Below are 20,107 nucleotides of genomic sequence, written 5' to 3'. Positions count from 1 at the left end.
TGTATGTCCAGGTGAGCTATGTCGAGCCTGCATCATGTGGGGGTTAATTTTGAGGTGGAGTTAACTTGTATCTATTTACTAAGTGAAGTCGATGGACTAGTTTTTGTCTGTGTATTTGTAGGGGAGAACAAGTGAATTAGTGATATTTTAAGTATTAGAGTACTTGTACAGGCAGCTTTATTTATCCTTATGTCTGTCATAGTATCTAGTGATAAAGCCACTGTCCAGTTATTAGCGGGTGAGGGTTTTCTGTCAATGAACAGGGTCAGGAATTTTTAACAGTCGGGACCCTGGTTTTAAACATACATTGGTCATAGCAGCAAAACAAAACATCATGTGACAAGATACAATTCTTAACCATTATAAATTGTTGTGGAAGAACAAGTAAGCCAGTAGTTTTTAAATAGTAGAGTACAGTTGTGGACAGTTTCAGTTGTATTTCATAATTTATAGGTCAGTTGTTAAAGCGAGTATAATCTGTTTAACCCTGTGTCAACGTGTTTATTATTAACCGTCTAGTTTATATGTATAATCTATTCCTTTATGTCCATGGGTCGCTACGTCTTTTTAGTGAATAATAATAGTTAATCTTGTGTAGTCTAAAACGATTTTTAATCTAATAAAGTCTTATCCGAATATTTATGAGGAAAATTGATGAAGATGGAAGTATTTTAAGTAATAGGCAACGACTACATGTATTGTTGGCCGTCTTTATTGCCTGTCGAGTTATCTGCTCGTCAAGGTTCTTGGTCGTTGTAAACTAATGAGGACAGACCAGCAAGCCTGTGTTTTTAATACGTATTAAAATGCAGTTATGGGCAGTGGGAGTTACATTTATGTCTAGTAAGTCCTTAGACAAAGCAAACATAGCCCAGTCAATCCCCCGTGCCTGTATGGATATTATCTTCCATCTTAACCAATATATGTCATCTATCTTTAAGTATTCATGGGTCGTAACTTCTGTTGAATACTTATTAACAATTAAACTTTTGTAAACACAAACATATCATGAACTATACATCAACTATACTAACAAAACAAGATATCTTGAGATCAGTTAAAGGTTCTTAGGCCAGCTAAAGAAAGATTAACCAGTCAATCAGGTTCAATAGGCCACCTGGTATGTAAGCATCGATTGAGAATTGTGTCACCAATAAGTGACAATATAGTGGGTAGTCCTGCACAGTCATTTGATATCTGTAGGTATCAAGAGTAACCCGTCTATTGGGTGCATTACAAGTAGAAAAACATATTTTCAGACACTTATATGTATACTTATCTGTCTATGGGATGTCACACGGCCTGATCTTTTCTCATGAGTAAGGACGTGGTGTGAAAATGTCTATTGGAAGAAGACATAGCTCATAGGGCATCCGTGAAATCAGTAGATTTTTTCTTCTTGTTGTTATTGACTGTAATCCATTGTGGTCGTTGAGGTTTAGGTGTTGGTTCACTTCTGGAGGCAGACACACTTGACGTGGAAAGGCTTGGTGGAGTAAAAGCGATATTTAAGCCTTTAGAGAAGGAGTCCAAATCCTCTGAGTCTTTATAAATATGTGTTTTACCTTCTCTTTGGACTATAAGACTAAAAGGAAGCCCCCAGCGATATTTCACTTTTCTGTCTTGCAGGGTTTGTATAATAAAGCGTATCTCCCTTCTCCTTTCAATTGTCGCAGGGCAGATATCTTGAAAAATCTGTATGCTGCATGTTTGAAAATTAATCTCCCTTTGTAGCCTGACTTGTTTCCAAATTGCCTCTTTGTCTAGATAATTTGTAAATTTAATAATACTGTCTCTTGGAGGGTTAGGTGGTTTTGGCACAGGTTTCAGTGCCCTGTGGGTTCTTTCCATAGACATTTCTGTGAGTTTGAGGGATGGAATAATATTTATTTGAATAGTTGTAAGAGATAGGAGGGTAATGATTCCTGTGTTGCTTCTTCTGGAACCCCTCTTATCCGTAAATTACTCCTCCTACTCCTATTATCTAGGTCTTCAACTTTCGATTGAAGAGATTGTATGATGGTTTCTTGGCGCATCAGCTGGTGGTTGGAATCCGCCACCATGTTATTCAGTGTGTCCTGCCCTTCCTCTAAATATTCTAACCTAGTACCCATTTCGTTAATGTGTTTTCTCAAAGAAGTAATTTCCCGTTTAATAAATGATTTCAGGTCTGCAAGGTCAGACTTGGATGGTAACATTGAAATGGTTGACTGGATAAGGGCCAATTGATCATTCTGTGAGGAGGGTGTTTGAAGCTGAGGGTCTGATAGATTGTCCTTAGTAGCCATGTTTTCCAAAGATTGGTCTGTGTTGTCAGGGTCATGTTTATGAAAGAAGGAGCTCACTGAGTTGCCGGATGTAGATGGGAGTTTTTTTTATCACTTTTAATATTCCTTCTAGCCGCCATTGTACCCGTTGATAAATTTTTCGTGTCAGCAGCTAAAGTAAGTACCAAACTCAGTTCTGTGGGCTGATGTCTGTTGCGTGAGTGATGGGGGGTTTTATAGTAGTTGAGGGCTTAGAGTACTCCTGCCAACAGGTGTTATCTAGCAGGGAGATTTTTGCTGCAACAGAAATCAATGTATACCATTTAGGCCATGTTGTGGCTGCAGAAGGGCTACCGGGAGGTGTAAGTGGATGAAACAAATTGCTTACTCTTTTAGTCGGTGTCGCTTCTCGAGGCAAGAAGATTCCTCCAGACTCCGTCTGTTTATGGAAGTGCGTCAGAAAGTCTCAGATGTCTTCCACGTGGTTCACAGCTATGGAGGCGGACGCTGAGTTATGGTAATAGTCTGGTAAAGAACCAGCCTCCCTGAGTCTACCGATATCCTCCAGGAGTGGGTCTAATGTCTGGGGTGATTCCTTTCCCTGTTCTTGGAGAATTCAGCGGTATCAGTGCTGTATCGGAAGTCCACTATCGTGGACCCGTTCACCTCACAGGATGACCCATTAGTGTTCGGTAGTGTATCGGTTGTTGTTATAAGAGGTATTTATTCCCCTATTTCGCCAGGTTGAAGTTGTAATCTCAGGACATGCCACAGAGCTTTCTCAGACTGCAGCCATGTTCCTGCATGGCTATGCTCCGCCCCCCGTATCTATATATGTCTTTATCTCTGTTTATATCTATCTCTGTGTGGTTTTTTTTGCTTATGTCTATCTCTTGTTATCGGTGTATGTTTATCTACAGCGGTCTTCCTCCTTAATGTCCACATGTCTATCTATATATGTCTATGTATCTGTTTGTCTATCTATCTCTGTTTTTTCTGTTTATTTCTATCTTTTTATCTATCTATCTATCTATCTATCTATCTATCTATCTATCTATCTATCTATCATCTATGTCTTGTTATCGATTTATGTTTATCTACAGGGGTCTTCCTCCTTAATGTCCACATGTATAGCTATCTATCTATCTATCTCTATGTATCTGTTTATGTCTATCTAGCTCTGTTTATTTATGACGTTTTATCTATCTATTATTTATTATTATTGTTTATTTGTAGAGCGCCAACAGATTCCGCAGTGCTATCTATGCGATTTTATTTGTCTATTTCTGACTATCTATCTAATCAGCAACAGGAGTCTTCCTCCTTAAAGGGACAGTTTACTCAAAAAAAATCTCCCCTTTGATTTGTTCCCAATGATCCACTTTACCTGCTGGAGTGTATAAATTGTTTACAAGTATTTTCATTACCCTTATATTTCCATTTGAAATAGTTTATTTAGCCTGTGGTATCCCTACCCATCCTAAAAGTTTTTGGCCTCAAGGCCAAGCTGTGTCAACTCAGCCAGCAGAAGAAATTACACTCCCAGTGGGTTATAGAAGAGATAAGGTAATAAAATGAAAATGTTCTATTGTTCTCTCCAAGTATTGGTGTTTGGTTTATGGACAGATATAAGATAAAGAAGCAGGTATATGTACACAATGTGATAAAGTAATGATATCTGATTATACCTACAAGCTCAACCCATTTTATTAGGTTGTGACTTCAAAACACAAAATCAGCTTATTCATATACACAAATAAGCCTTAAAAAGCAAATCTCATACATTTTATAGTCTGCAGCTGGTAAAAAAAGTAATTGGAAACACATTAAGGAAAAACAATTTTATAGTATACTGTCCCTTTAAAGGGACATTAAACACTTGACTGCTAAAAATCATTCAAACTAACTTCTACCATGTAATAATAAAAAACTGAGTACAACTCTTTATGCTTTAACTTCAGCTTACACAAAACATTTCAAGAAAATTGTTTCTATTAGTATACAAATCCAGGGCTTGATGCAGCTATGTATGCCGCCATATTTTAACAGCGCAGGAGTCACATGACACTCACTTCATATCTCCCTAGAATCCCTATAATTTGTGCATATAAAAGAGGGGAAATAAAGATTGTAAAGAGAAGATATGGCCTGAGGGAGAGGGTACAAAGAGAGACTGAAGAGATGAGGGAGTCGAGAAAGAGAGTTAAGAGAGAGAAGGAAGAGGTGATTACATATATTACTTTATATTTATAATGTAGATGTATGCAAATAAAGCTAAATATTGTATAGAACAAATCTTCAGGAAAAAGTATTTGCAGTATGAGTTATTCAGTCTATTTTCTCCCACGGACTGGAGTCTCAGTCTCTCTGCTCTCCCCCCTTGGCCCCTCCCTCTCCAGACCGGAGCTTGTCAGAGAATGATTTACATTTATAACCCTGCCAAGTGCCGAGTATTCACACACATTAGGAATGTCAGAGTGGTAACGTTTGAAAAGTAAACTTTATTTACATAGAAAAACATAATAATAAAATGTTTTATTCCAGTAACAGATTTGTAACATAAACTTCAGCACAAGCATTGTCTGCATAACATTGAGTGCTGCTGCTGTGTTTTTTATATGCATAAATTATAGGGACTCTATGGAGATATGAAGTATGTGTCATGTGACTCTGCATTGAGTCACATGACTGCTGTGACCCAGTGTAACGTGCATTCTAATATAGCACCTTACATGGGAGAATCATGCACCTTATTAGCATTCATCTTCAAATCGATTTTTTTCAACACTTTGGGGTAAGGTGAACAAATAAACTAGACAGTAGTGATTACTTGATTTTAATTCATAAGAAAACATTCTTTTTAATGATTGTTATCAGTTGTTAAAGGGTCAGTCTAGTCAAAATTAAACTTTAATGATTCAGATAGGGTATGCAATTTTAAACAACTTTCCAATTGACTTTTATCATTAAATTTGCTTTGTTCCCTTGGTGGTATTTTTGAAAAGCTAAACCCAGGTAGGCTCAAACTGATTTCTAAACCGTTGAAAACCGCCTCTTAGCTCAGAGCATTTTGAAAGTTTTTCACAGTTAGACAGTACTAGTTCACGTGTGTCATATAGATAACATTGTGCTCACTCCCGTGGAGTTATCTAGGAGTCTGCACTGATTGGCTAAACTGCCTGTCTGTCAAAAGCACTGAGATAAGGGGGCAGTCTGCAGAGGCTTAAAGGGACATAATACTCATTTGCTAAATCACTTGAAAGTGATGCAGTATAACTGTAAAAAGCTGACAGGAAAATATCACCTGAGCATCTCTATGTAAAAAAGGAAGATATTTTACCTCACAATCTCCTCAGCTCAGCAGAGTGAGTTCTGTATAAAAAGTTATACTCAGCTGTTCCCAGCTGCAGGTAAAAAAATTTAAAAAAATGAAGAAATGAACAGCAGCCAATCAGCATCAGCAGTGCTGAGGTCATGAACTCTTACTGTGATCTCATGAGATTTGACTTAACTCTCATGAGATTTCATAGTAAGCTTCCTTTACCTGATTGGTGAAATAATATGAGAGTGCACAATGCTAGTCCCTTCAGATGTCCCAGGACAAACACACTAAAATGCTGCTTAGAAATCCTTTACAATGGGAGGTGGCTACTGAGGAACTTTTGAGGTAAAATATCTTTCTTTTTTACATAGAGATGTTCAAGTGATATTTTCTAATCAGCTTTTTACAGCTATGCTGCATCACTTTCAAGTGTTTAAACATTTGGGTATTATGGCCCTTTAAATACAAGGTTATCACAGAGGTAAAACATAGATTAATATAGCTGTGCTGGTTATGCAAAACTGGGGAATGGGTAATAAAGGGATTATCTATCTTTTTAAACAATAACAATTCTGGTGTAGACTGTCCCTTTACGTGTCCCTTTAATGCCCTCACATGAAAGTCTGTTTAATGTTGGTGTGTTTGTGTGTGCTCCGCTACTGGCCAGGACAAAATGTTACTCACTACTTTTAATCCCACCCACACCACACCCACTACTTCACCCCCTCTTTGCATATGTTTAGCCATTGTGAAACATTTTGTAATATTGTTTTTATTTTATACCATTACAAAATAAATAAATAATGCTACATACAGTAATCAATTAACAAAAATAAGTGCATAGCAGTTTGAAACTTTAACTAGATGTTCTGGGGAAGACAACAGCTGGATAGGAAAAGGAAATTGTTGAACAGAGTGCTGACTCTCATGGAAGCTCATAGCAGACCTGGAGATTTTTTAAAAATAATTATCACCTCTTCCTTCTCCCTCTTAACTCTCTTTCTCGACTCCCTCATCTCTTCAGTCTCTCTTTGTACCCTCTCACTTCTCTCTCAGGCCATATCTTCTCTTTACAATCTTTATTTCCCCTCTCTTATATCTCTTCACTCTTTTTTTCTCTCCATTCTCTCTTAACTCTACCTTCTTCTCCAATCTCTCTCTCGGCCCTGTTTACGCTCTCAGAATTAACAGTCTAAGCCAGGGGCGCATTATGGCCTAGGCACACAAGGCCCGTGCCTAGGGCGGCATATTTTGAGGGGCGGCACTATTTGACATGCTGTCAGCCGGGCGGCTATCTAAGGGTAACTATCAGGGGATCGGTGAGTAAACATTTTTTTTTTTATTTTGCTATGTAACAGCAAACAGCTGCGTATCCAGCCGTGCACCCTACTAAAGTTGATACTGCATGCAATGTATCGCCTCCTAGAGGCCAGGGGAGTGTGTGTTGGGAGCAGGTCCACTTATAGTGGCAAGAGAGCCGGCAGTAGACTGGGGAGCAGGGGGTAAATAAGGGCCGCAACCTGCAGAGGAAAATAAGGAGAGGTAACATCCTGGCTGGCTCTATATTAAAACATACCGCCTTTTTAATGTGCTCTGCGTGGCTAATATACTGCGGCAGTATATTAGCCATGCAAACTGAGCTAATTAAAAAGGCTGTATTTTTTATTCTGCCCCATGTGCCATGAGCATTGATAACAGTACACTTTAGACACTAAGGGCTAGATTTATTAAAGCCCTACGGCTGCAAGTTCTCACAAGAACTTGCTCGCCGTCATTTATCAAGCAGCGGTCACTAGGCTGCCGCTTCCCTAACATCTTCGCCACCTCTAAGGTGGCGAAATCCAATCTCCTCGGTCTAGTCAGACCGAGGAGATTGACAGCTCCTGCCCATGCGTGATTGGCTGTGCGCGGGCAGGGGGCGGGATTGCACACGAGCGCAAAATTGCGCTCGTGTGCAATGGCGAATACCTGCGGGTAATTTCGCCCCACCACAGGCGAGCTGAGGCATACAGGGGCGCGTATACGCGCCCCTGTCTGCCTCAGCTTTAATACATCTAGCCCTAAGTGCAGGAATCAGAGTGATACTTCTGCCAGCAGGCCGGTGCGGGGGGGATGGGGGGGGAACCTTTGACAGCTGGACTAGTTTCTCATGCTGTCTAACTTCCCTGCTGGAATGTAGCAGTGAAGACAGGGAGGGTTGGGGCTTTCAGGATGGAGAAGACCAGATCATGAGGCAAGGTATGTTTATGACTTTAAAATGATGTGTGTTTTTTTCCCCCTGCAGTTTTTATGGCCTTTCTCCACTGCAGATAAATTATACTGTGTGCTTTTAAAGACCGGAGAAAGGGCAGCATAAGGGACTTATTAGTAAGTTTAATTGGACACTAATTGCACCAGAAAGCTAAAAGGTTATATAAGTGTGCATTGTTCCCCTTTCTTAAAAAAAAAAGAAAAAGAATAGTATAGTACTTTGCTCTGTTACACAAACTGAACTGTGATGGTGCCAAATGGATAATGCCCAGTGTGTGTTTGTGAGAGAGTTTGTGTCTTTATGTCTGTGAGTGTGTAAGTGTCTTTATGTCTGTGTGTGTGTAACTGTGTGTGAATGTAAGTGTCTTTATGTCTTAGTGTGTGTGCGTGAAAGTGTATTTTTGTCTGTGTGTGTCTTTGTGAGTGTGAAAGTGTCTTTATGTCTGTGTCTTTGTGTGTGTGTGTCTTTGTCTGTGTGAGAATGTAAGTGTCTTTATGTGTGTGTGTCTTAGTGTGTGTGAGTGTGAAAGTGTATTTTTGTCTGACACACAGACATAAAGACACTTACATTCACACACAAAGTTACACACAGACATAAAGACACTTACATTCACACACAAAGTTACACACAGACATAAAGACACACACACAGACACAGACATAAAGACACTTTCACACTCACAAAGACACACACAGACAAAAATACACTTTCACACTCACACACACTGTGTGTGTCTTTGTGAGTGTGAAAGTGTCTTTGTCTGTGTGTGAGTGTAAAGATGTTTTTATTTCTGTGTAAGTGTCTGTCTGTGTATGCATGAGTGTGAACATGTCTGTTTGTTCTTGTATCTTTGTGTTTGTGTATTTGTGTGTGCGTGAAAGTGTCTTTATAAATGTGTGTCTTTTGTGTGTGTAAAAGTGTCTATGTGTGCAAGTGAGTATCTTGTGTATGTATGTGAGAGTGTCAGTGTTTGTGAGAGTACGAGTGCTTATGTGTATTTCTTTTTGGCAAATTGGCTGCTGTCACATTTAACTGGTATATTTCCATTCTCTTCCATGTTCTCCCTCCACTATTCTGATTTAGTTTATAGGATTCCAAAACTTTAATATTATCGGCACAACATGACCATCCTTTTCCAAACACAAACGTTTATATTGCCAAAATTACCGACTCTTACAGCAAAACGATAGTTCATAATACTTTAAAATTATATTTTATATTTTCATGGTGACATCATTTAATCCAACCCTCTTTTATGGGCCGTTCCCTAGCAAACTCCATCGCCAATCGGAATGCGATCTATTGCATATCATTAATTGTTAATTTCGTCACTCGACGCATGCGCATTGCGACCCGCTGTCTCGCGGATGCGCATATGTTACTACATTTCGTTACTTGACACATGCGCATTGCGACCCGCTGTCTCCAGTATGCGCATATATTACCACACTTAGCCTTAGAATGCTGTTGGAATAATGCTTGATGCTGGATTGATGCTGTGTGACGTATGCAATGACGAGTCAGGAATATCGCGCATGCGCAAAGCAACATCTGTCCGTCATTTTCATAACCTAGGTTATTGGTCACGATTGGAGATTGATAAAGACTAGCCAGCAGTGGGTTCGGAAAACAATTTATTTTCAAAGTAAGATATATAACAAACGCGAGTAATTGTAAACGCAAAGCCAATTACAAATATATGTAAAATATATTCATCTTGCAATTGGAGATTAGTTTTTATCACGGTTTAGTGTCCCTTTAAAAATGCAATGAAAAATAAAAAAGGCATGTTACACCCTGACCAAAAAGTATTATGGCTAAAAAAAAGCCTAAAACCTGTGCACAAAACTAAATACGCCACTGGTCTAAGCACTAATGGGGCCCCTACAACGCTAGAAGTATAATATATCCTTGCACTTTCATGGCTATATACTATCCCTTTAGATAATCGTTTTAGCACATAGCACAAAATGTGTGTTTGTCAGTGCTGCAATAGGAATGTACATTCTGCAAATACTGTACAATGTGCCAACTTTGCTCCTTACAACCATACTTCAGACTCATGGGTAGATTTGCCAATGTGCAGGCGGACATGATGCGCTGTAGCGGATCATGTGCGCCGCACATCGATAAATGCCGACAGCATAGGCTGTCGGCATTTATCATTGCACAAGCATTTCTAGTGAAATGCTTGTGCAATGAATCCCCCTACAAATCGGCCGCTAGCATGGGGTGTCAATCAACCCGATCGTATCCGAGTTTGTGGACGAGTTAAGGAGCAGGAGTCTTAAGACTGCTACTTCTTAACGTCTGTTTCCGGCGAGCCTGAAGGCTCGCGCAGAAACGGCTGCATTCGCAGATTAATAATTCGGCCCCTCAACATTCGCTAACTAACTTTCACTCGCCACCGTTAAATTTCCACTCGCCAATGGCTAGTGGGTTGGTGGAAAGTTTTTAGCCCTGTATATATATATTTTTTTTTTAACGAAATGTGAGTTTGTCCCTTGAAATAAGAAAGAAACATAAAAAAATCAAAAACAGAACTCATATGTGGAATTTTATTTACTGGAATACTTCCGTGCTAGAAAAAAAAAAGATTCCTTGTCATGTAGTCAACTGGGTTGTTTGAGGCCCCGTGCAGGGGAAAAAATATCTAAGTAACTTGTTATTATTTCTTGAAATGTGCGAACAAATGTCACGTGCAATTTATATATAGTCAATTGTATGTTACTTTTTGCATTGCTTGTGATTATGAATTATAGGGTTAGGGTTAATGTATGGATGTTTGGGTTAGGCTTAAAGGGACAGTCTTGTAAAAATTAAACTTTCATGGTTCAGATAGGGCATGCAATTTTAAACAACTTTCCAATTTACTTTTATAATCAAATTTGCTTTGTTCTCTTGGTATTCTTTATTGAAAGCTAAACCTAGGTAGGCTCATATGCTAATTTCTTATCCCTTGAAGTCCGTCTCTTATCTCTTATCTGCATTTTGACAGTTTTTCACAGCTAGACAGTGCTCATTCATGTTTGCCATGTCGATAACAATGTAGTGACTCCAGTGGTGTTATTTATGAGTCAGCACTGATTGGCTAAACTGCATGTTTTTTTAAAATAACTGAAATAAGGGGGCAGTCTGCAGAGGCTTAGATACAAGGTAATCACAGAGGTAAAACGTATACTAATATAACTGTTGGTTATTCAAAACAGGGGAATAGGTAATAAAGGGATTATATTTTTTTAACAATTACAATTCTGGAGTAGACTGTCCCTTCAAGAGGTTACTTATATTTATGCAGTAATAGAAAACCCATAGGTCTAGAATCATAGATGCCTGTAAAATTGCATATACCCCCCCCCAAAGTAATGTTAGTCGGCGTTCCTATCAATCTGTCTGTTTATCTTGTACTGGAACAGGTTAAATTATTAACCAGCTTTTATAGAGTGAAAATGAAACATACACTTGACAGTTAAATAATCCAATGCTTGTTATAGGATATGTGTTTTAAAGGGACGTGAAACTCACAATTGTTTTCTTTCATTATTTAGATTGGTCATACAATTTTATTTAATTATTATATTTTCTTAATTTTCTGGCTATCCTTTGTTGAAGGTGCAGCAATCAATGAACGCATTGGTTAAACCAATGACATGAGGAATTTATGTACAGCCACCAATCAGTAACTTGTCCTTGTAGAGTATTGCCGCTCATGAATCTACCTAAGTATGCTTAGGATACCAAAAGAATGAAGCAAATTATCTAGTAGAAGTAAATAAGAACATTGTTTCAAATGTCATGTTTTAATCAGAACCATGAACGCTGAATTTTGACTTTACTGCACATTTAAATGATGTATCTAAAAGATGTGTTTTGTGTTTGTTTAATTAAAGGGATACTAAAACCATTTTTTTTCTTTCACAATTCATATAGAGCAGCAATATTAAGCAACTTTCTAATTTATTCCTATTATCAATTTTCTTTGTTCTCTTGCTATCTTTATTTAAAAAAAGAATGTAAGCTTAGGAGCCAGCCCATTTTTGGTTCAGCGCCTAAATGTAGCCACCAATCAGCAAGCCCTCTTCAGGGCGCTGAACCAAAAATGGGCCGGCTTCTTTGCTTAGATTCCTGCTTTTTCAAATAAAGATAGCAAGAGAACAAAGAAAAAATTATAATAGGAGTAAATTAGAAAGTTGCTTAAAAGTGCCGCTCTATCTGATTAATGAAAGAAAAAAAATGGGTTTAGTGTCCCGTTAATGCAACATGATTTGTCATTTTATGAAGATGAGCATAAATAATGGGGTTACAAATAACATTAGCAGACCTCTCCGTGGATGTCAGGTGCTAGGTCAATGTGTCCGTTTTTAGTTTTTTTTTTTTTTTTTTTGTTTTTTTAATAACCAGAATTACTACAGTCTTTTTAAGCAACTTTCTAATTTACTCCTATTATCAAATTTTCTTTGTTCTCTTGGTATCTTTATTTAAAAAGCAGGAATGTAAAGCTTAGGAGCAGGCCCATTTTTGCTTCAGAACCTGGGTTATGCTTGCTTATTGGTTTACTAAATGTAGCCACCAATAAGCAAGCACTATCCATGGCGCTGAACCTAAAATGTTCAGACTCCAAAGCTTTACATTCTTCACATGACCCTGGCCGCGCTAATAGGAGACTTAGCAGGGCGGATTCGTGCGTCCCAGGACTCTGTGACTAGAAAAGACATTTACGTTCTTTAACCAAAACTAATGTAAATGTTCCACAAATATTCAGTATTTGTTACGTTTTAAACAAAATTAATATCGAATAGTGCAGCACACGAATATTCAGGAAAAAAAACGAACACATTTTCCTAATATTCGTTATGAAAGATTCACATAACTACTCACTTCTGATACAACCTGTGATGTCACATGATGGAATACGCCATGTGATCGGTGATGTGAGAAAGTTATGTTTTCAATGCTTTAATTTAAATAATAAGTTATATAATCATTTTATTACAAAATAACTATGTTCCTAACATTTTTTGTTTAGTGTAAATTTTTAACCTCCTATTTGTATATTTTATGGATAAAACATGTATTTATGGGTTTAAACATCATAGAATGTTGGTATTAGCAAGAACAGAGCCATGAAACATATCAGTATCATTAGTACACCGAGTCCTATCAGAGACTGAGCCCATAAATAGGTTACTTTTATTTATGTATTTATATACTAATTAGTACACTTTAGTCCTAGCAGGGACTGAACTCTTTAGCATGTCACAATCATTAGTACACTTCGTAAATAACAATTAATGAGCCCATAAAGGTGTCACTCTCATTAGTCCATTTTGGACCTTGTAGGGGCAGAGCCTATAAACATGTCACTGTCATTAGTCCACTTTGGACCTAGTAGCGGCTGAGCCCATAAAAATGTCACTATTATTATTACACTTTGGACTATAAACATGCCACTGTCATTAGAACATGTTGGTCCTAACAGGGACTGAGACCATAAACATGTAATTGCCATTAGTACATTTTGGTCCAGAGAAATAGACTATAAATATGTTTCTGTCATTAGTGCACTTCTAGTTTGAGCTCCTAATAAACAATATGAAACCCTCAGCATATATTATATATATATATATATATATATATATATATATATATATATATATACAGCCACTAACACATATTTTCTCCCCCATTTACCCCTGAACTTACCTTCACTAAATAGGGCACCAGTCCATGCTTATGAACCTGTAGAAAGTTGCCTATGATAGGAAGTGGGAATGGTCCTGGGGGCATCTGCCTTCTTTTCCATATCAGTTTTATGAATAAGAGAATTAGCAATAGACAGCTGAACGTCCCTAGGAGAACTACAGAGTCCTTGAGGTCTAACATGTCTTCAGCAATCACTGAATAATGAGAAATATCAGTTCTTCTGAGGTTTTTGCTTTAGACTTCAGCTTGCATTTGGCAAACCAGCAATAAATCTGGGGGACAGAGTTCATCTGGATCCAAAACAATTTTTTCTGTAAAAAGAGGCGTAGCCTACATGAAGCTTGTTTCTACAAAAAGTGAGCTGCACTGTGCCAGTTTCTATTTTCAGGCCCACAGTATCCCTAACATACTACACAGCATTAATGCAGCAAATAATTGGTATTCATTTTTTGTATTTAAACCCAGGGCGTGGGAGTAGCAGCTCATAATACTCTGGCAAGGGGGAATAGTGTAATATAAAAACTGGCACAATGAGAGAGAATGAAAAATAAATAAACATTAGTGAAGAGAGAGAGAAAAATATTGGTATAGAAAAGAGACAGGCAATGAAAGAGAAAATAAATAAAAAGAGCAAGAGATAAATAGTTTGGTATAGAAAGGGAGATAGAGAGAGAAAAAAAGGGAGAAAAATACAAAAAGCAGAGAAAAAGAAATAGAGAAAAAATAGAAAAGCAACAAAGGAGGGCATAGAAATGACAAAGACAGTAAAAAAGTGTGTGTGTGAGAGAGAGAAAGAAACTTGAGAGGAGAGAGAGAAATAAAAGGAGAGAGAGAAAAAAAAGAGAAAGAGAAAAAAGGAGAGAGGGGGGAGAGAGAAAAAAAGAGAGAAAAAATGAGAAGAGGGAGAGAGAGAAAAAGATGAGAGAGAGAGAGAGAGAGAGAGAGAGAGAAGATTAGAGAGAAACAGGGAGAGAGGGGAGATAGAGAAAAAAGGAGAGAGGAGAGCAAGGAAATAAAAGGAGAGGAGAGAGAAAAAAGAGAGACAAAAAAAAGAGAGAGGAGATAAAGAGAGAGAGAGAGAGAGAGAGAGAGAGAGAGAGAGAGAGAGAGAGAAAAGAGAGGAGAAAGAGAAAAAATAGAAAGGAGAGAGAGAGAAAAAAAGGAGAGAGGACAGAGAGAGAAAAAAGTGGTAGATACAAAGGTCCTTACTTATCAAGCTGTCAACCGCAAATATGCTGGAATTCCACAACGTATTTGTGGCGAGGCTGACTCGCCATAGTTATCAAGCCCTACGGACCGGCAAAAGTAGAATTTAGTGACGTAACATACGATCCGCCGGACTCAGTCCGACACAGGTCGATACTTACGTCACTCCAGATGTTCCGAATGCAAGTTCGGCACAATCTGACTACTTTTGCTAGTTATCAAAGAACTAGCAGGTACGCTCAGCACTTTTCCGGCCCAGCGTACCTGGTTTTCAATCTGCCGCCCTGGAGGCGGTGGATCCCATAGGAATCAATGGGAGTCTGACAGCAGCGAAAGCTCATGTTTGCTGCTGCCCGATATCCCATTGATTCCTATGGGAAATGTCTGCACCTAACACCCTAACATGTACAACGAGTCTAAACACCCCTAATCTGCCCCCCCTACACCGCCGCCACCTACATTATACTTATTAACCCCTAATCCGCCGCTCCTGGACCCCGCCGCAACTAAATAAAATGTTTAACCCCTGAACAGCTGCTCCCGGACCCTGCCCCAACTAAATAAAATGTTTAACCCCTAAACCGCTGCTCCCGGAGCCCACCGCCCCTACATTATACATATTAATCCCTATCCTGCCCCCCACACTGCCGCAACTATATTAAAGTTATTAACCCCTAAACCTAAGTCTAACCCTAACCCTCCCCTAACTTCAATATAATTTAAATACATCTAAATAAAATTACAATTATTAACTAAATTATTCCTATTTAAAACTAAATACTTACCTATAAAATAAACCCTAAGATAGCTACAATATAACTAATAGTTACATTGTAGCTATCTCAGGGTTTATTTTTATTTTACAGGCAAGTTTGTATTTATTTTAACTAGGTAGAATAGTTATTAAATAGTTATTAACTATTTAATAGCTACCTAGCTAAAATAAATACAAAATTACCTGTAAAATAAATCCTAACCTAAGTTACAATTACACCTAACACTATACTACAATTAAATAAATTAAATTAATTAAATACAATTAAATAAAATTAACTAAAATTAACTAAAGTACAAAAAAACCCACTAAATTAAAGAAAATAAAAAAATACAAGAATTTTAAACTAATTACACCTAATCTAAGCCCCCTAATAAATTAAAAAATCCCCCCAAAATAATAAATTTCCCTACCCTATACTAAATTACAAATAGCCCTTAAAAGGGCTTTTTGCGGGGCATTGCCCCAAAGTAATCAGCTCTTTTACCTGAAAAAAAGAAATACAACCCCCCCAACATTAAAACCCACCACCCACACACCCAACCCTACTCTAAAACCCACCCAAACCCCCCTTAAATAAACCTAACACTAACCCCCTGAAGATCACCCTACCTTGTGCCGTCTTCACCCAGCCGGGCCTAAGTCCTCAATGAATCCGGGCGAAGTGGTCCTCCAGATGGGCAGAAGTCTTCATCCAATCCGGTCAGAAGAGGTCCTCCAGATGGGCAGAAATCTTCATCCAGGCGGCATCTTTTATCTTCTTCCATCCGACGAGGAGCGGGACCATCTTGAAGACATCCGACGTGGAGCATCCATCGATCCCGACTACTAAACGAAGAATGACGGTTCCTTTAAATAACGTCATCCAAGATGGCGTCCCTTGAATTCCGATTGATTGATAGGATTCTATCAGCCAATCGGAATTAAGGTAGGAAAAATCCGAAGTTCAATCCGATTGGCTGATTCAATCAGCCAATAGAATGCAAGGTCAATCCGATTGGCTGATTGGATCAGCCAATCGGATTGAACTTCAATCCGATTGGCTGATTGCATCAGCCAATCTAATTTTTCCTACCTTAATTCCGATTGGCTGATAGAATCCTATCAGCCAATCGGAATTCAAGGGACGCCATCTTGGATGACGTCATTAAAAGGAACCGTCATTCGTCGTTTAGTCGTCTGGATCTATGGATGCTTCACGTTGGATGTCTTCAAGATGGTGCCGCTCCTCGTCGGATGGAAGAAGATAGAAGATGCCGCCTGGATGAAGATTTCTGCCCATCTGGAGGACCTCTTCTGGCCGGATTGGATGAAGACTTCTGCCCATCTGGAGTACCATTTTGCCCGGATTCGTTGAGGACTTAGGCCCGGCTGGATGAAGACGGCTCAAGGTAGGGTGATCTTTAGGGGGTTAGTGTAAGGTTTTTTTAAGGGGGATTTGGGTGGGTTTTAGAGTAGGGTTGGGTGTGTGGGTGGTGGGTTTTAATGTTGGGGGGGTTGTATTTCTTTTTTTCAGGTAAAAGAGCTGATTACTTTGAGGCAATTCCCCGCAAAAGGCCCTTTTAAGGGCTATTTGTAATTTAGTATAGGGTAGGGAATTTTATTATTTTGGGGGGCTTTTTTATTTTATTAGGGGGCTTAGATTAGGTGTAATTAGTTTAAAATTCTTGTAATTTTTTAATTTTCTGTAATTGTATTTAATTAATTTAATTAATTTAATTATAGTATAGTGTTAGGTGTAATTGTAACTTAGGTTAGGATTTATTTTACAGGTCATTTTTTATTTATTTTAGCCTGTAAAATAAAAATAAACCCTAAGATAGCTACAATGTAACTATTAGTTATATTGTAGCTATCTTAAGGTTTATTTTATAGGTAAGTATTTAGTTTTGTTGAAAGCAAGAGTCTTAATCAAAAGAAATTCAGCGCCACCAATACAAATCTAAAAAAGGCAGAATAATCCCCAATCAGGCCTTAAACATAAGCAGAAATATACATATAAATACTTTAATTTTTCAAAAGTTCATATGGCAAGTCCTTATTGTAGATAAGTATAACAATAATGATGAAATAGAAGAATGGGTGTCTCCTTACCGGAGTTTACCTCAATCGTATAAGGTAATGTATAATCGTCAACCAAATATCTGTTACCTCCTTTCTGGTCAGTGATGTATTCCCACATGATTAAGGGGCATGGTACCCCGAAACGTCGTGGCTGTTTGACTCTGCACATGATTCTAATAAAGAATTGAATCTTTGGCATACTGGAGAGCTTCTACCTCTTTTTTGTTTACTTATGTTTGGTAGTTACTCCTTGAAGCTCTTACCTGTGGTTTTGCTGCTGGATAAATATTTGCATTTGCAGTGATGTATTCCCATCAGGGATGGATTTATGATGTTGAAGATATCCGTTGTTCTGTGCGATCTTGTGTATGGTACTTGTCTGTTCTGAAACTTCCAGGACTTTAGTGTCGATGCCTTGGTGTCTCCCCCGGAGTATGGTACTTCTATCGTGTCCTCTGGACTCCAGAAACTCAGAGGAGTATAGTGAAGAAAAAGAAAGAGTACATAGCGTAATATTGTTTAAACATTAATTTATTTCAAATAACAATGATAAGAAATGCACTCACATATAATAACCTCAATCGGTTATGAGGTAAGAAAATGGCATATACATATATTTATACACCTTGGGTTGGTGTGTTGTAGATGAATTCAGTAGAGTTGCAAGTTGAAAAGGAATTGTTAATAATCCCCAACAATGAAAAATACTTCCAGAGGGTATTTGGGTCTGGATACAAGTGTCAATCTAATATATACAATGTATTCCCAAGACACAAAGATATAAAAGTATAAGCACACTTCTCATGTGTCAGATATTACTTGCATATTAGAGCAATGTCTTTAGTAGGAACGGTAAAAACTTTTTTTAAAAAATACATCAATGATTAAAAACAGGTGAAACAATCCTGATAGAATTCTATACGGCGTGAGTATAAAGCAGGGTAGTGGCAGACTGTATGTAGTTAGAATAGTAAGCACTAAGTCAAGGTCTGCTGCTGGAACTAACACGTTCCCCAAAAAAGCCGGTCACACTCATAAATGGATGAAAAACTGCACTGCCACACTTTGTAAATAACCTTACGTGTTTTGAAGTTTTCGTAGTACTTCTTCGTCAGAGGCTGAGATTTAGTTTTAAATAGGAATAATTTAGTTAATAATAGTAATTTTATTTAGATATATTTAAATTATATTTAAGTTAGGGGGGTGTTAGGGTTAGACTTAGGTTTAGGGATTAATTCATTTAATATAGTGGCGGCGTTGTAGGGGGGGCAGATTAGGGGTTAATAAATCTAATGTAGGTGGCGGCGGTGTAGGGGGGCAGGATAGGGGTTAATAAATGTAATGTAGGTGGTGGTGGGCTCCAGGAGCAGCGGTTTAGGGGTTAAACAATTTATTTAGTTGCGGCGGGGTCCGGGATTGGCAGGATAGGGGTTAATAACTTTATGTAGGTGGCGGCGGTATAGGGGGCAGCAGATTAGGGGTTAATAGGTATAATGTAGGTGGCGGCGGGGTCCGGGAGCGGCGGTTTAGGGGTTAATATATTTATTATAGTTGCGGCGTGGTCCGGGAGCGGCGGTTTAGGGGTTAATATATTTATTATAGTTGCGGAGGGGTCCGGCAGCGGCGGTTTAGGGGTTAATATATTTATTATAGTTGTGGCGGGGTCCGGGAGTGGCGGTTTAGGGGTTAATATATTTATTATAGTTGTGGCGGGGTCCGGGAGCGGCGGTTTAGGGGTTAATATATTTATTATAGTTGCGGCAGGGTCCGGGAGCGGCGGTTTAGGGGTTAATAACTTTATTTAGTTGCGGTGGACTCCGGGAGCGGCGGTTTAGGGGATAAAACAGTATAGTATAGTGTGGGTGCTTAGTGACAGTATAGCAAGAAAGCTGCGAAGAAGCCGAAGAGCAGCGAGATCGATGACTGTTAGTTAACAACAGTCTGCTGCTCTTCGCATGGTGCGTGGCTTTGACAGCTTTCTTGATAAATTTGGTGAACGTATTCAGGTCTGCGGCGGCGATGTTAGGTGATCTTAGGCGAGCATATTGGGGCCGTCGAATGCAGGTACGTTGACAGCTTGATAAGTAGGGGCCAAAGAAGCAGAGTGAGAGATAGATTGCAGTCGTGAGAAATAGAGAGAAATAATAAGGAAAGTACAGAACAAGAGACTTAGGGGCCGATTTATGAATGTGCGAGCAGACATGATACGATGTAGCGTATCATGTCCGCCGCACATCGATAAATGCCAACAGCATTCGCTGTCGGCATTTATCATTGCACAAGCAGTTCTTGTGAACTGCTTGTGCAATCCTGCCCCCTGCAAATTTGCGGTTAATCGGCCACTAGCATAGGATCGGGCGGATTGAAAACTGCAGCCTCAGAGTCAGCGGATCAGTTATGGAGCAGCGGTCTTTAGACCCCTGCTTCATAACTGCTGTTTCCGGTGAGCCTGAAGGCTCTGGCGGAAAACAGGGCTTCAAGCTCCATTCGGAGCTTGATAATTCGGCCCCTTAGGCCCC

The 20,107-nt window shown here is 38.8% G+C and overlaps 1 protein-coding gene across 1 annotated transcript in view; it reads right to left on the bottom strand.

Annotated features, from left to right (window-relative positions):
• LOC128666895 (cytochrome P450 2G1) overlaps window positions 1–13,817 on the bottom strand; it is a 117,732-nt gene extending 103,915 nt beyond the window's left edge. The window contains exon 1 of the mRNA XM_053721706.1: window positions 13,544–13,817. Coding sequence (XP_053577681.1) covers window positions 13,544–13,723 — 180 coding nt within the window. The 5' untranslated portion in view covers window positions 13,724–13,817. The remainder of the gene's footprint in view (window positions 1–13,543) is intronic.
• Between the last annotated feature and the right edge of the window lie 6,290 nt (window positions 13,818–20,107).

Source organism: Bombina bombina, chromosome 7 (assembly GCF_027579735.1).
Source record: "Bombina bombina isolate aBomBom1 chromosome 7, aBomBom1.pri, whole genome shotgun sequence".
NCBI classification, from domain to species: Eukaryota; Metazoa; Chordata; class Amphibia; order Anura; family Bombinatoridae; genus Bombina; species Bombina bombina.
This window is presented reverse-complemented; position numbering and strand designations above follow the sequence as displayed.